Here is a 15,940-nt window from a genome sequence, read left to right on the forward strand (position 1 = left end):
TTGCAATCATACGTATCCTTATAATACAGAGGTAGAGGGAGAGTTCTGATGGAAGTACTCAACAGAGAAGACAATGTGAAAACAGAACAGAGAGACATGCCAAGGAATGCTGACCATAATCAGAAGCTAAAAGAGGCAAAGAACACAGTCTCTCCTACAGCCTCCAAAAGGGCCTCAATATCTTGATTGTAGACTTCTGGGCTCCAAAATTGTGAGAAGAATAAACTCCTCTTGTTTTAAACCACCAAGTCTGTGGTAATTTGTTACAGCAGCCACAGGAAACTAATACACAGGGGGAATAAAATTTTAAAAATCATAAAGTAGACATATATAAAACATTACTGATCCAAAAAGAATTGTGTTTCAGATAACCCAAAGAATGTCTAAAACCTTTAATCCTTCATTTTCAAAGGGTAAATTGAGGCAACTGCAGGATACAATTTGCCCCAAAGAAATTGGCAGATCTGAGAAGAGAAACTCAGAAAGATCTAATATTTACATAGCTGCTAACAGGAACAGTGTAGGTTTTTCTGCAAACATGCTAGCTGGTAGAGCTCCTGGACAGACTAAACATAGGCAGCAGTTGTCACAGTGGGTGTTCTTCCAGCACAAGTGTAAAGCTGTCATCAGAAATGAATATGTGGCTTCGAGTGGCTTACAGAAATCCAACAAATCTGCATCTTGGACTCTGGACAAGCGAACTCTTCTCAGGATGACCTGGACTCCTTCCTATTAGTACAATGATCAGTTAAAATCATTCTCTATAAGCAAGGAAGAAAAATAAAAGTTTATGTCAGGAGAAAAAGATGATTGCCCAGAGTCCAAGTTCACGAATAGCAGATATGTAAACAGCCATACTGAGTCAAGTGGTATCTCATGTTGTAATTTATTACTTTTAAAATAAATATCCATAACATAGCTTTAGGCCCAGTTTCATGTAAGGTGAATGGAAATAAAAACAATCTAAGTAAAAGGACAAAATAAAGACTAGAAATGCTTTACCACGACAGTTATTAATTAAATGGGCTATATCAATAAGATACAGAAATCATGCTATGCAGTTAAAGACCTCAATAGAGCTGGGCACAGCGGCTAGCGCCTGTAATCCCAACACTTTAGGAGGCCGAGGCAGTTGGATCACGAGGTCAGTAGATCGAGACCATCCTGGCTAACACGGTGAAAACCTGTCTCTACTAAAAATACAAAAAAATTAGCCAGGCATGGTGGCACATGCCTGTAATCCCAGCTACTCGGGAGGCTGAGGCAGGAGGATCGCTTGAACCTGGGAGATAGAGGTTGCAGTGAGCCAAGATCACGCCACTGCACTCCAGCCTGGGCAACAGAGTGAAACTGTCTCAAAAACAAACAAACCTCAACAGAAGCAAAAAAATACTTGGTCTTCCTCAAAAATCTTTGTACCCTGATACCAAACCTTTCTCTTTTCTAGAGTATTGTTAAAAGGCTCTGAGAATCTCCAGAATTTCCCCAGCCATATACAAATCCAGCCGCTTCAAATGTAGGCTCACTCCTTCTTTCCCCAACTATCACCCTGCTTACCTACTACCCAAATTGAAGCTTTCCACTTACTAGTTTTCAGACAGAACAGTGAAAAAATATATTCCCCTTTATAGTAAACACTCCTTTTAGATTTGGTTGCAATGGTTAGGTATATCTCTAAGTTGTTCTTTTTTTTTTGAGACAGTCTCGCTCTGTCATCCAGGCTGGAGTGCTGTGGTGTCGAGTCTCGGCTCGCTGCAACCTCCGCCTCCCAGGTTCAGCAATTCTCCTGCCTCAGCCTCCAGAGTAGCTGGGACTATAGGCGCCCACCACCACGTCTGGCTAATTTTTTGTATTTTTAGTAGAGACGGGGTTTCACCATGTTAGCCAGGATAGTCTCAATCCTGAACTCATGATCTGCCTGCCTCGGCCTCCCAAAGTGCTGGGATTACAGGCATGAACCACTGCACCCAGCCGGTATGTCTCTAAGTTCTAAGCACAAATGCTATAACTTTTGTAATTGGAGGCCCAACACATATCACACTGGAAGTTAGGATTTCTAACTCTGTGAGATTCCCAGAATTTCAATGAAAAATTACCCACTAAAATTTCACCACCAGAGAGAAAAGTTCATCATATCTATTAATTATCACATTAGAGGCTGGGCACAGTGGCTCACGCTTGTAATCTCAGCACTTTGGGAAGCCAAGGCAAGCGGATCACCTAAGTTCAGGAGTTCGAGGCCAGCCTGACCAACATGGAGAAATCCTGTCTCTACTAAAAATTAGTAGGGCGTAGTGGCACACGTCTGTAATCCCAGCTACTCAGGAGGATGGGGCAGAAGAATCGCTTGAACCCGGGAGGCAGAGGTTGAGGTGAAGCAAGATCGCGCCATTGCACCCCAGACTGGGCAACAAGAGCGTCTCAAAACAAACAAACAAACAAACAAACAAAAAACCCTATCACATTGTGAGAGATTTTGCAATATTTTTATTGTTTTCCCTCTTTAAGCACTGTGAGACTTCACAATAAAACAAGCAATTTTCACTTGCACACCACAGTAAACTAGAAAGTCTCGGCTTGGCTCCTATAATCTTTCAAAGTAAAACACATGAGTAAAAACACCAAGTAACAGGTCACTGCTTAATCTGTTTAGATACTCCTTGACTTACAGGTTGAAAATACGAAAAATTGAAAATTCATTTCCTACACCTAAGGTGTTCCTACCGAACATCATAGCTTAGCCTAGCCTACTCTTAAATGTGTTCGGAATACTTACATTAGCCTACTGTTGGACAAAATCACCTAACACAAAGCCTATTTTATAATAAAGTGTTGAATATCTCATGTAATTGGTTGATTACTGTACCGAAAGTGAAAAACAGAATGGTTATGTGGATACTTGAAGTATGGTTTCTACTGAAAGGAAATTGCTTTCCACACCACTGTAAATGTGAAAAAATCTTAAGTCGAAATATCACAAGTAAGGGACCATCTGTACAAGGGGCTGGGGCTGGAGATGGAAGGAACTGACTCAGAAAGTAATCAAAGGTGGCATGATTTGGTGACCTATTGTTCAGATCAGCAGTCTTTTTTCCCCCAAAACTCTGGGTCTATAAACAGCTGCGAAATCAGTTCGGTGGAAACTGACTGCTTTCTTAAGACAATGAAATAGTATACTGCAGACAAAAGAGTATCAGAGTGCTCTGCACATTTGTTTGTTGAGTGAAATCTGTTTCAATGTGTGTACAGGATTACTGTAAAATACATTTCTTATTGAAGTCAAAAGTTTTGAAACGTGGATCCAAAAGAATCCCAGTAAAGAATTCCAGTAAAGAGGCTAGCTAGAATCAAGTGAAAAAGACGGATGTGAGGCAAAGTCTACCTTCTTCAAAAACATATTTGCCGTTATTTTAGGAAGCCAAACAAGGACAAGATGCAATCAATCATATGTGTAAGTTTAAGTTGCAAAAAGTGGTAAATATTTCTTTTTTCCTGAGACAAGGTCTCACTCTGTCACCCAGGCTGGCGTGCAGTGGCACGATCTTGGCTCACTACAACCTCTGCCTCCAGGTTGAAGCGATTCTCCCATCTCAGGTTCCTGAGTAGCTGGGATTACAGGTGCCCACCACTATGCCTGGCTAATTTTTGTGGGGTTTTTTGTTTTTTGTTTTGAGACGGAGTCTCGCTCTGTCACCCAGGCTGGAGTGCAGTGGTGCAATTTCTGCTCACTGCAACCTCCGCTTCCTGGGTTCAAGCAATTCTGTCTCTGCCTCCCGAGTAGCTGGAATTAGAGGTACCTGCCACCACTCCCGCTTAATTTTTTTGTATTTTCAGTAGAGACGGGGTTTCACGATGTTGGCCAAGCTGGTCTTGAACTCCTTGACCTCAAGTGATCCACCCGCCTCGGCCGCCCAAAGGGCTGGGATTACAGACATGAGCCCCTGCGCCCGGCCCAATTTTTGTGTTTTTAGTAGAGACGGGTTTCACCATGTTGGCCAGGCTGGTCTCAAACTCCTGGCCTCAAGTGATCCGCCCACCTCAGCCTCCCAAAGTGCTGGGATTACAGACGTAAGCCACTGGCGCCAGATCAAGTGGTAAAAATTTTAATAAAAATTTCCTTTTATCAAATGGAACAATGATCAATTCTGTATCTAAGGAGATAAACATCAGGATTTAGCGATCCATTTACCAAAGGCCACTCCCTAAACACTTCAACCATCTTCTCTCACTTTTACCTATTTTCCAATTGGTAAAATAATGGATTTTGAAAAAATAATAAACTCTAGCATTTTATTTTTATTTTTTAGCAATGGGATCTTGTTGTGCTGCCCAGACGAGTGCAGTGGCTATTCACAGGCATAATCATTTCACACTGCAGCCTTGACCACCTGAGCTCAAGCCTCCTGCCTCAGCTTCCAGAGTAGCTGGGACTACAGGAACACGAAACTGTGCCCTGCATACTCCAGAATTTTGGAAGAATGATTTTCAACCGAGGGAGACTTTATCCCCGATCCCTACCTCTCCGGACATTTGGCAATGTCTGTTAACAATCTGATTGTCACAAATGGGGATGTGGCGAGAGGTGCGATGTTACTGGCATACAGTGGATAGAAGCCAGGGATTTTGCTAAATATTTTACTATGCACAGGACACCCCGAATACCCTTAACAAAGAATTATTATCTGCCTCAAAATATCAACAGTGCTAACGCTGAGAAATCTTGCTGCAGGTTAAGACTGTATTCCTTTCAAACCTAAATAAATCCAGGACAGATACCCTTAACCAGTATCACTTTAGTTCTCAGAAGCTCAGCAACCCCATTACTAGCATACCTACAAATAGGTTTAAAACCAGGTATAAATTATATATAAATACTTTGTCCTTTTGCTAGTGCCAGAGAACATGGAAATTTTTCCTCTGTTCATAAACTGCTATTAAAATCGTTTGTCTTTGGTATAAAGTCGGAAAGGTCTCTAGTCATAAGTGTACTTCATAGGTAGTTGATTTTCAGTATTTAAGTATTTTCCCTTGATCCTGAATTATTGAATAAAGCAGTAAGACTCTGATACAGCCAATGTTATCAAAATTTATTTATTTCTCCAAAAGATCCTGGAATAAGCAGAGGGGGCATTACCAAAAGGAGAGAGACTGCATGTAAAACACACTTCGAAGGAAATCTAATTAAAAGGCAAGGAATAATCCAGGTGATGGATGAGTCTTCTGTCCCCAGAACCCTAAATATTACCCTCTTTAAGCGTTTCTTTTTTAATCCAAAGTCAGATATCCTCAAATGAACATCAAAAAGAGGGGTTTTAGGATATCTTTAATGGTGTAAAGAAAGGAAATGTGTGAGAGGGAAAGTTCCCGGGAGAAAGAGACTAAAATAAAAGCACTGGGCACATGGATTATATAAATCAGAAAAAGGGTGGTAAGTATGTGATTATGATTAGAAACACAAAACAATTGACTTCATTTTTTATTTAATTTTAATCACAAATCATTAATCTTGCAAAGTTTTAAACATTAAAGAACCAGCCTGCCTCGATCCTACTGTGTCCCTAGGACTGACACACTTTGGTGTGTAGCTTTCGAAAACTTTTCTATGGACCTACAAACATATTGTTCGTGGAAATATGCACTATCAGGATATAGAGATTTCTCCTATTCGTTCTAACATTTTAACAGTCTTCCTAAAGAAGCGACTTCTGAAAGTATTATAAAAAAAACAAACAAAAACCTCCTCTGTTCCCCAAACCTCAAGTGGTGAGGAGGCGGGGGAAAAATGGTCAAGTCGAGGAATACAGCAGGAAACGTAGGCTTTCAGGGAGGTGTATGGGACTGAGGCCTAAAGGCTCCGTTAGAACATTAGAAAAGTCATTGTGGATAAAACATTCATCCTCACACGCCATTACAGGCACCGACTCCCCTTCCTCACAACCCCAAATCGAAGACCTCTCTCTTTTGGAGAGCCGATTGGACGACTGGTCCCAGCGCTTTCCTTAGGCTGTCCGTCTACTGGCTCCAGATTCGTTCCATCCGTTTAACCGCCCGATCCCGCATTCCCCATTGGAGTCAAACCGCTGCCTCCTGGAGAAGCCCAACCTACCGCGCGCTTCCTGCTCACTGGCTCAGTGAGACGCTCCTCAGAAGGGGAAAACCCATCTCCCACATTCCGATGGCCCAAGGGCCGATCAGTCGGCAGCTCAAGGCACACCCAATTGGCCTATACACAAGCCAGTCAAAGTCTTCGGCTGCACAGCTCCCAAGAACCTACAGGGATTAAAACATCCCGCCCCCTGTTCTTCTATTGGTTGACCCGATCCACCGCTGCCCCTTGACTATCCCCCACCCCGCGGTCCATTCATTTCACACAATAACGGGCCCAAATGGAGTCAGTTCAAGACCTACTATGGGTAGATAAGACTGTCTGCCACTTACCCGGGATTGAGAGTGATCACTCACGCTAACGTCTGCCCTGTTCCTGTTTGGTGAGGCCGCACCACTAGCCACCACCGCCGCCGCCTTCTGCGCAACGCCAACCGCCCGCCAAAACGGATCCTTCCCTGCGCCTGCGCAACCAATCCTGGGACCGGACCTTTTTTCTCCGCCCACTGCGCATGCGCAAAGCTAGAATCAACTCCCGCCAACACGCAGGCGCCGTAGGTTCACTGCCCAGTCCTGCCCGCCATTTCACGTGTTCCCAGAGGCAGGTGGAACTTCTTAATGCGCCTGCGCAAAATTCGCCATTTTGCTACACGTGCGGTCAACAAGCGTTCTTTGCAAAAAAACTGTGACCTCCTGGCTGCTTGTCTAATACATAGTGTTAATCATGCTTTGCCACGCGACTTGACTGTAATATTTACGCGTGGAAGATGAAAAAGGCGTTAAACACCCCAGGTAGATTCAAACATGAATGATTGGTCGGTTGGCCAATCAGACTGGTTAACAATAATATTACTCGAGAACCAATTGACTCCAAGGGGTGGAGACGCGTAGAACGCCCAAAGGAATGACGTTACACAGCAATGTGGCACCACAGGCCAATAGCAAGGGGAAGCGATTTCAAATGTCCAATCAGAGCTGTTCCAGGGCGGAGTCTACCAATGCCGAAAGCGAGGAGGCGGGGTAAAAAAGAGAGGCCGAAGGTAGGCTGGCAGATACGTTCGTCAGCTTGCTCCTTTCTGCCCGTGGACGCCGCCGAAGAAGCATCGTTAAAGTCTCTCTTCTCCCTGCCGTCATGTCTAAGTCAGAGGTGAGTTAGGCGAGCTTTCCAACTTGAATTTTTTCGTCTCCCTTTCCTGAATCGGTAAGATGCGGCTTGGTTTCGTTCCTTGCACCAGCCGATTCTACAGTTAACTTCGGTCGCTGCCAAGGCCTACCCCTCCCAAAGTTCAAGTCGCCATTTTGTCCTCTTGATCGCCATGAGGCCGCTCTCCGCCAACCACGAGTTATCACGCGGGACTCGCTACTCGTAGCAAAATTCTTAGGCACACAGGATCTTTGTCTTTTTTTAAACCTTGCCTTGGTGAGCGAGATTTCTGAAGAGCGGTTAGTCCCATTATGGAGATGCAGCCCTCCCACCCAAGCCTTTGTTGCGCGTGCGTCGGAAGACGACTAGAGACGCATGCGCTTGCGATTTCCCAGCACTCCCAACCCCCAGCATACTGCCTCCCTTGGTGGGGAGAAGCACGTGGCTTGTTGCGACCTGAACAAACAATAAGTGCTAGGTACACAGTTGGTGTCTAGTTTTTCTTTTCCTTGATGGAAATTGTTTCGTGTTGTAGTCCATTTAACACTTCCCCCTTCCCCCACTCCAGTCTCCTAAAGAGCCCGAACAGCTGAGGAAGCTCTTCATTGGAGGGTTGAGCTTTGAAACAACCGATGAGAGCCTGAGGAGCCATTTTGAGCAATGGGGAACGCTCACGGACTGTGTGGTAAGAATTGGGACAAAGCAGTAAAATAGCCGATTTCCTTGGCATATCTTGGTGCAGTCCTCTCTGAATGCTTATGAAAGTTGTTAGTAGCATTATGGTTAGAGCTTTGTCGGCAAAGGAACATTCTGCTTTGATTTTAAAAGCTACCTGTTAAATCTAGGGTAGTGGCAAACTGGACCGCTTTTCATAAAAGGCTGGTATAAAGTTTCCTATTGCCCTATTCAAAGTTAAAATGACAAAAGCTTCTGCGGTCAGACTTTGTTACATAAATTAACACTGTTCTCAGGTAATGAGAGATCCAAACACCAAGCGTTCCAGGGGCTTTGGGTTTGTCACATATGCCACTGTGGAGGAGGTGGATGCAGCTATGAATGCAAGGCCACACAAGGTGGACGGAAGAGTTGTGGAACCAAAGAGAGCTGTCTCAAGAGAAGTGAGTTATTTTGTGTTGGGTTTTTTTTTGTTTTTTTTTCCCCCTTCAACTCATTTAGAGATGTGCTGCTATGGACTTAAGATTCAGGAGTTTTCTAAACTTACCAGAACAATTTTTTATTTGAATATAGGGTTTGCTAATCTAAACCTGTGGTTTTCCTCCTATTAGGATTCTCAAAGACCAGGTGCCCACTTAACTGTGAAAAAGATATTTGTTGGTGGCATTAAAGAAGACACCGAAGAACATCACCTAAGAGATTATTTTGAACAGTATGGGAAAATTGAAGTGATTGAAATCATGACTGACCGAGGCAGTGGCAAGAAAAGGGGCTTTGCCTTTGTAACCTTTGACGACCATGACTCCGTGGATAAGATTGTCAGTAAGTATCCGATAGTGGCATTTAGTAAGGGTTCCACAATCCATGTGGCATTCTAAACCCTGAGACCATGTATTTATATTTTTTTTAGTTCAGAAATACCATACTGTGAATGGCCACAACTGTGAAGTTAGGAAAGCCCTGTCAAAGCAAGAGATGGCTAGTGCTTCATCCAGCCAAAGAGGTATGCTTGTTGCTGAATTAAACCTTAAAGGTAACTTTGAGTTACTTCAGTATGAATGATTTAATGCTTAAACTTCATTTCTTAAGGTCGAAGTGGTTCTGGAAACTTTGGTGGTGGTCGTGGAGGTGGTTTCGGTGGGAATGACAACTTCGGTCGTGGAGGAAACTTCAGTGGTCGTGGTATGTATGGTTTATGCACGTGTAGTTCTGACGTCACACCGTCTTTGCTATGTAGATTTTACAGTGTGGGAAGTGCATTCAGAATGTCATTTTCAGTGCAAGTCATACTTAAAACTTGAAACTTTTTCTTCCAGGTGGCTTTGGTGGCAGCCGTGGTGGTGGTGGATATGGTGGCAGTGGGGATGGCTATAATGGATTTGGTAATGATGGTAAGTTTTTTAGGACTAAGTAGAGAAAAAATCCTGGCAACCTGGATCTTTAGAATAGGTTGATAAGAGACTAAAATTCTGGTGCATGACAAACTCAACCTTGCCCATAACACGCATGCTGTGAGCAGGCCTTCAGCCATTACACTTGCACACGTTTTCATTGTCAAATACTTTTGTCTTATTGAGAAGAATTGTATTCTTGTAGGTGGTTATGGAGGAGGCGGCCCTGGTTACTCTGGAGGAAGCAGAGGCTATGGAAGTGGTGGACAGGGTTATGGAAACCAGGGCAGTGGCTATGGCGGGAGTGGCAGCTATGACAGCTATAACAACGGAGGCGGAGGCGGCTTTGGCGGTGGTAGTGGTAGGTATCCAGTGATCCAAGTACTTGGTGTGACAGCTAGATTAGCCTTTTAGAGCTTGGGTTCTGGTGCTGTTAAAGCATTGTGTGGTACATTGCATGGTATATTAAAAAAACAAATGGGCTTGCTATGCTACCTCCTCCTAGCTTTAAGCTGGGGCCGCCTCACTCCCAATTAGTAGAGATAAGTGGATAGTATTGTCTTTGAGTTAGATTAGTATCATAGAAGGATTTAGTATCTTAATTCCTTTGGGACCTTAGGCGCTTAGTTGATGTATCCAAGATACTTCTGCTTGCTGTGGCCCTGGATCCATGAAGGCCTTCAAGGCTGGAGAATATGCTTGAGCCACTATGAAAATCTCTTTATTTTATGTCATGGTGAGTTAGGCCAGTTTTCTTTTTATTACTGGATTATTCAACTGAATGCCTTTCCCAGAGAATGAAATGCAAAGATTGGAGTCACCATAGTTTGGGAGAAAGGAAGGCAGATAACTCAACCTTATTTTATTCTGACCACTAAACAGAATTGGAAACTAGCATCATCTTCAGGTAACAGACGAAGGCCCTCTTTCCCATTCATAGGAAGCAATTTTGGAGGTGGTGGAAGCTACAATGATTTTGGCAATTACAACAATCAGTCTTCAAATTTTGGACCCATGAAGGGAGGAAATTTTGGAGGCAGAAGCTCTGGCCCCTATGGCGGTGGAGGTCAATACTTTGCAAAACCACGAAACCAAGGTATGGTATCTGTAATTTGGGATCATGTCAAAAGAGTTGTATCTGTAGCTACTGCTGGGAAGAAAGCCCTTTAACTGCTATGTCTAGGCAGCAAAACGTTTACAGTTTAGAACCTTCAGAAAGTGATAATTTGATCACAAATTTAAAAAGTCACGGGACTGCTTTACCACCTCCTTTGGAGTAGGGGCCATTTTTAAATGGCCAGACACTTGAATTTAACTTTTATTATCTCAACTATGAAAACATTGTGTTACTGTTGGCACTTTGAAACTTTAAAAGAAAAATTGTACTCTTCAGGTGGCTATGGCGGTTCCAGCAGCAGCAGTAGCTATGGCAGTGGCAGAAGATTTTAATTAGGTAAGTAAGCACCTTTTTGTGTGTGGACATAATTTTTTAAATTGCTGATGAACCCAATAACCCTAATGTAGCTGAGCAGTGCAACATAGTTAACATTATAATTGCAGTAATTGTGGATATAAAGTTAATATTCAGATCAGCAAAATTTGTGGGAAGCAAACTTGATATTGGATTGTAGCCTTGAGTCTTAATATGTTTAGATTAACAACTTTATTCCATATTGTTCAACAGGAAACAAAGCTTAGCAGGAGAGGAGAGCCAGAGAAGTGACAGGGAAGCTACAGGTTACAACAGATTTGTGAACTCAGCCAAGCACAGTGGTGGCAGGGCCTAGCTGCTACAAAGAAGACATGTTTTAGACAAATACTCATGTGTATGGGCAAAAAACTCGAGGACTGTATTTGTGACTAATTGTATAACAGGTTATTTTAGTTTCTGTTCTGTGGAAAGTGTAAAGCATTCCAACAAAGGGTTTTAATGTAGATTTTTTTTTTTTTTGCACCCATGCTGTTGATTGCTAAATGTAATAGTCTGATCGTGACGCTGAATAAATGTCTTTTTTTTAATGTGCTGTGTAAAGTTAGTCTACTCTGAAGCCATCTTGGTAAACTTCCCCAACAGTGTGAAGTTAGAATTCCTTCAGGGTGATGCCAGGTTCTATTTGGAATTTATATACAACCTGCTTGGGTGGAGAAGCCATTGTCTTCGGAAACCTTGGTGTAGTTGAACTGATAGTTACTGTTGTGACCTGAAGTTCACCGTTAAAAGGGATTACCCAAGCAAAATCATGGAATTATTGGTTATAAAAGTGATTGTTGGCACATCCTATGCAATATATCTAAATTGAATAATGGTACCAGATAAAATTATAGATGGGAATGAAGCTTGTGTATCATCCATTATCATGTGTAATCAATAAACGATTTAATTCTCTTGAATGAAATGACAACTGTATGGATTTGGGACTGGCAGAGATTTGGACTTTCCCTACCCACTCCCCTTGATGATGTTGAATGCTTCTATCACAATCCAAGTTCAAAGCTCTGCCAGGGAATAGAAACTAGCTGCTGGCTAATGCCGCTCCATAAATCCACAGATTTGAAGTGTTTGGGAGGCCTTTTAAAAATAAGCAATATCAGAAAGTATTTTAATGAACATAAAGATAGGCTTACATTAAAGGAAAACTGCAGTTTCGGTTCTGGTTGGGTGGGCCTTCAGAGGTTTTATCAGTTAACTATACTAATTTGGAGATGAAAACCATACCAATAGAAACTAAATTTTTCTATGTAATTTCGTGTTAACTGCAGTTTCCCTTTATGGCACAAGGTCACACAACCTACCTAAAATGTTAATTGTATAGAAAATGATTTCTAAACCTTTAACAGTTAATATCCAATAATGTGTTATTTGTACATAGATTCTTTTGAGCCTTACCTTTGGTGCTCTCAATTTCAGTGCTATTGTACCTAGTAGCATAGAGATTTGTTTATCAATAGTACTGTATATTCCATCCCATGGGTGTGTTGGAAGTTTGGGGAGGAGGGTGGTGGGAGGTGGGTGGGAGATGGTGGTGGGTGGGAAAGCATGGGTGATAGTCCATGATACTGGCTGAGTTTGCAATAGCAGGTGGAACCTTAACTATTGAGGGAGTTTGCAGATACCTCAGGATTCGTGACAATGCCTTTAAAGATCCAGGAGAGATGTTCAGCTACTAGGAACTGCTAGCAAGTATAGCGCGAATGGCTCCGAGCTCAGACACTCTACAGCTGAGAGTAGACACTTGTGGTATGTGGAGTACAGATAAGCCAGGGGCAGGCCACGGCACGCTCCATGAAAGCTAGGAGGGAGTGAAATTTCAGTGATCATCGCAAGGAAGGAGGCAGACAAGAGTAAGGCACACCTGACTCTTAGGACTAGCAGTCAGAACCAGGAGGAAAGGTTTTATTGCTATGCGGGTAGGTAAGAACAGATTTTACTTACATCCATATAGTGGCTTAAAGTCCAGTTTTCTGTTAAACATTTTTCTTAATATATTGAGCCAAAACTAGTCCAGTTAAGCTGAACTTGGTTTTTCTGGAGATGAATTGTTTTAAATTGACACCCTATTGGTGGCTCCCAGTTGAAGGAAGTGAGCACATTATTTGTACTGTGAATATAAATTTTTGCCCTTTTATTTATCTTCCTTTGACCCATTTCCTTAAAATAATGGCTCAAAGTAATAGACTCTTCCCCATATGGTGGGGGGATGGGTGGGCTATCAATGGGAGGTATGGGGGGTTTAGTTTGAGATGGGACTTGGTCTTAGAAGAGAGCTACTTCTAAAGGCTGTTTACTTTTCTAGGGAGGAGTCTGCTACTAGTCTTATCAGCTCTTAAAAACAGAAACTCACCTGTCCAAGTTCGTGGCAGAAAGGTAAGTTTTTTACAAGTTAGTGGTCAGCAAAAGAATGCCCTGCGTTCCCAAAGTAAAAAGGGAGGACAAGCTGTACCTCAAACCAAAACATTTTGTAATCTCATCCAATTGCAAAAAGTTACTGGTACAACCAGGTATTCCCAGTAGTGACAATGGATATAATTGTGTAGTCATTCACTTCTGTTTATATAAATACTTTATAACCTCTTTTGCCTTTTGCAGGAACATCCTTGTGAAGACCTTTATCTGAGCCACTGTGCTTCGTTATCACTGCCATGTAGTTGACATGAGCTGTTCTGCAGCTCAAATTCCATTTTGTAAATGGGGTTTTTTGTTTTTTTTAAAAAATAAACTGTATTTGACTTATTTCTGCTTGTTTTGTCCTCCTTTGTGATATCTATGGTTAATAACGTTGAAATTCAGGTTAGAGAGGATATGGTTGATTACAATGTGAATTGCTATATTTAGATTCATCCCATTCAGCTTTATGGTTTAATGAAAATAGAAATAAGTTTTCACTGCTGGAGTAATTTTTGGCTCATTATAATAAGTAAACTTTACTGTTGATCCAATTGAGCATGTCCTTTTTCTAGCTCTCCTGGCAAGGGAAAATCAAGTTGTAGCACTGCCATTGAGCTCAGTAGGTCTCTATTGGGACTTATGCTCACCATCTGTTGCAGAAGGACATAATGGGTTTCATCTTTGGCAAACAAGTTGGGTTTATTGGCCAGCTGTCTCATACTAAAGTAGAATTATCAAGCCAGGAGTAAGAAAGTAAACTGAATGGGAGGCAAGACTTAGCCTCTCAAAGATAGTGAGCCTAAAAATGTAAGGGCTATCTTGGAAGTAATAATTGTACCCTCTAGCAAATGCTTAGTTTTTTCTGTGTGTGTGTTTGAGATGAAGTGTCCCTCTGTCACCCAGACGAGTGCAGTGACAATCTTTGCTCACTGCAACCTCTGCCTCCTGGGTTAAAGCAATTCTGACTCAACTTCCCATGTAGGTGGGACTAGAGGTGCCCAGCTAATTGTATTTTTAATAGAGACAGCGTTTCACCATGTTGCCCAGGCTGGTCTTGAACTCCTGGCCTTAGGGGATCTGCTCACCTCAGCCTCCTAAAGTGCTGAGATTAGAACTGTGAGCCACTGTGCCTGGCCACTTAAATTTTTCTGATATTTTCAAGCAAAGTTTATCCAGCCTCAGTTTTGAACCTAACAAAAGTGGAGGTAGAATTATTGGGAAATTTTTGCCTCTTAACACCCATGCTGTTTTGAAATAACTGTGGGACTAAGTTCCATCAGCCTTGTGGTACTTGGAAGTAATGTCAGGGTCTCAGTTTGTGACTTGGCATTTACTAGAGGTTTTATTGTGGACAATCAGATTTCCTTGAAGGGAAAGGGCAACTGGAGGATAGTAGTTTCCTAAAAGCATGCCTATTGAAGAGAAACATTGTTTCATTCCATGTACTTTGCTACATACTTCATTATATGGGATTGTGAAAAGTAAATTCCATATTTTCTAAATCAGGAAATAGGCTGAAGGTAAAATCCTGTCCCAAGTTCCTGCAACCACTGGACCATGTAACCCAGGCTGCTCTATTTTCAAACTTATGTTCCACCTTGTTAGGTCAGCACACCAAACGTGTGTGTGTACGTGTGTGTGAGATGGTCTTACTAGTGATTTTCATGAGTGCACGGGGATTGTCTGTACCTGACATCTCTTAGGTGAACTAATTAAATTTCTGAACAGCTAGCCCAAGCCCCTGCCCTTTGCAACTTGAAATGGGGAGACAAAATGGCTGGGTGCAGTGGCTCATGCCTGTAATCCCAACACTTTGGGAGGCCGAGGCAGGTGGATCACGATGTCAGGAGTTTGAGACCAGCCTGGCCAACATAGTGAAACCCCATCTCTACTAAAAATACAAAAATTGGCTGGGCACAGTGGCTCACGCCTGTAATCCTAACACTTTGGGAGGCCAAGGCGGGCAGATTGCCTGAGCTCAGGAGTTCAAAACCAACCTGGGCAACATGGTGAAACCCCATCTCTACTAAAAAATACAAAAAAAATTAGCCAGGTGTAGTGGCTCGTGCCTGTAGTCCCAGCTACTCAGGAGGCGGAGGCAGAAGAATTGCTTGAACCGGTGAGTCGGAGGTTGCAGTGAGCCGAGATCGCGCTACTGCCCTCTAGCCTGGGTGACAGAGTGAGACTGTCCCCCCACCTCCCCAAAAATACAAAGATTAGCAGGGCGTGGAGGCGCGCGCCTGTAATCCCAGCTACTCTGGAGGCTGCAGGAGAATCACTTGAACCTGGCAGGCAGAGGTTGCAGTGAGCCGAGATCATGCCACTACACTCTAGCCTGGGCAACAGAGCGAGACTCCGTCTCAAAAAAAAAAAAGAAATGTGGAAACATTGCCAGGCGCAGTGGCTCACACCTGTAATCCCAGCACTTGGGGAGGCCTAGGCAGGAAGGTCACTTGAGGTCAGGAGTTCGAAACCAGCCTGGCCAACATGGTGAAAACCATCTCTACTAAAAATGCAAAAATTAGCTGGTCGTGGTGGCAGGTGCCTGTAATCCCAGCTATTTGGGAGGCTGAGGCAAGAGAATCGCTTGAACCTGGGAGGTGGAGGTTGCAGTCAGCCAAGATCCTGCTGCTGCACTCCAGCCTGGGCAACAGAGCGAAAGACGCTGTCTCAAAAACAAAACAAAACAAAAAACAAGAGAAAACCGGTGTGGAAACATTGGATGGCTCGTGACTGTGA

At 42.9% G+C, this 15,940-nt stretch overlaps 2 protein-coding genes across 7 annotated transcripts in view; one reads left to right on the forward strand and one right to left on the reverse strand.

Annotated features, from left to right (window-relative positions):
* The window catches only part of CBX5 (chromobox 5), a 44,165-nt gene extending 37,582 nt beyond the window's left edge, over positions 1–6,583 (reverse strand). Inside the window, exon 1 of the mRNA XM_003906493.3 lies at positions 6,439–6,583. The gene's annotated coding sequence lies outside the window, so the exon portion shown is untranslated. The remainder of the gene's footprint in view (positions 1–6,438) is intronic.
* A 45-nt stretch (positions 6,584–6,628) lies between these two features.
* On the forward strand, positions 6,629–13,546 carry HNRNPA1 (heterogeneous nuclear ribonucleoprotein A1). 6 transcript variants are annotated; one of them, XR_634716.2, is made up of 12 exons: positions 6,629–7,252; positions 7,818–7,934; positions 8,221–8,367; positions 8,536–8,746; positions 8,835–8,927; positions 9,014–9,106; positions 9,241–9,315; positions 9,521–9,676; positions 10,256–10,411; positions 10,709–10,768; positions 13,110–13,180; positions 13,403–13,546. XR_634716.2 is itself a non-coding variant. In XM_031651040.1 (11 exons), exons 1-10 carry the CDS (start codon positions 7,238–7,240, stop codon positions 10,762–10,764), a joined length of 1,119 nt encoding a protein of 372 aa, XP_031506900.1. In that variant the 5' UTR covers positions 6,629–7,237; the 3' UTR covers positions 10,765–10,768; positions 13,110–13,546. The 6 variants fall into 6 exon arrangements, 2 of the variants coding, with proteins under 2 accessions (XP_031506900.1, XP_031506899.1); XR_004176278.1 differs by having other exon boundaries at positions 10,709–13,180; XR_634717.2 differs by lacking the exon at positions 9,521–9,676.
* The last annotated feature ends 2,394 nt before the right edge of the window (positions 13,547–15,940 follow it).

This window comes from Papio anubis, chromosome 9, assembly GCF_008728515.1.
Source record: "Papio anubis isolate 15944 chromosome 9, Panubis1.0, whole genome shotgun sequence".
Taxonomy (NCBI): domain Eukaryota; kingdom Metazoa; phylum Chordata; class Mammalia; order Primates; family Cercopithecidae; genus Papio; species Papio anubis.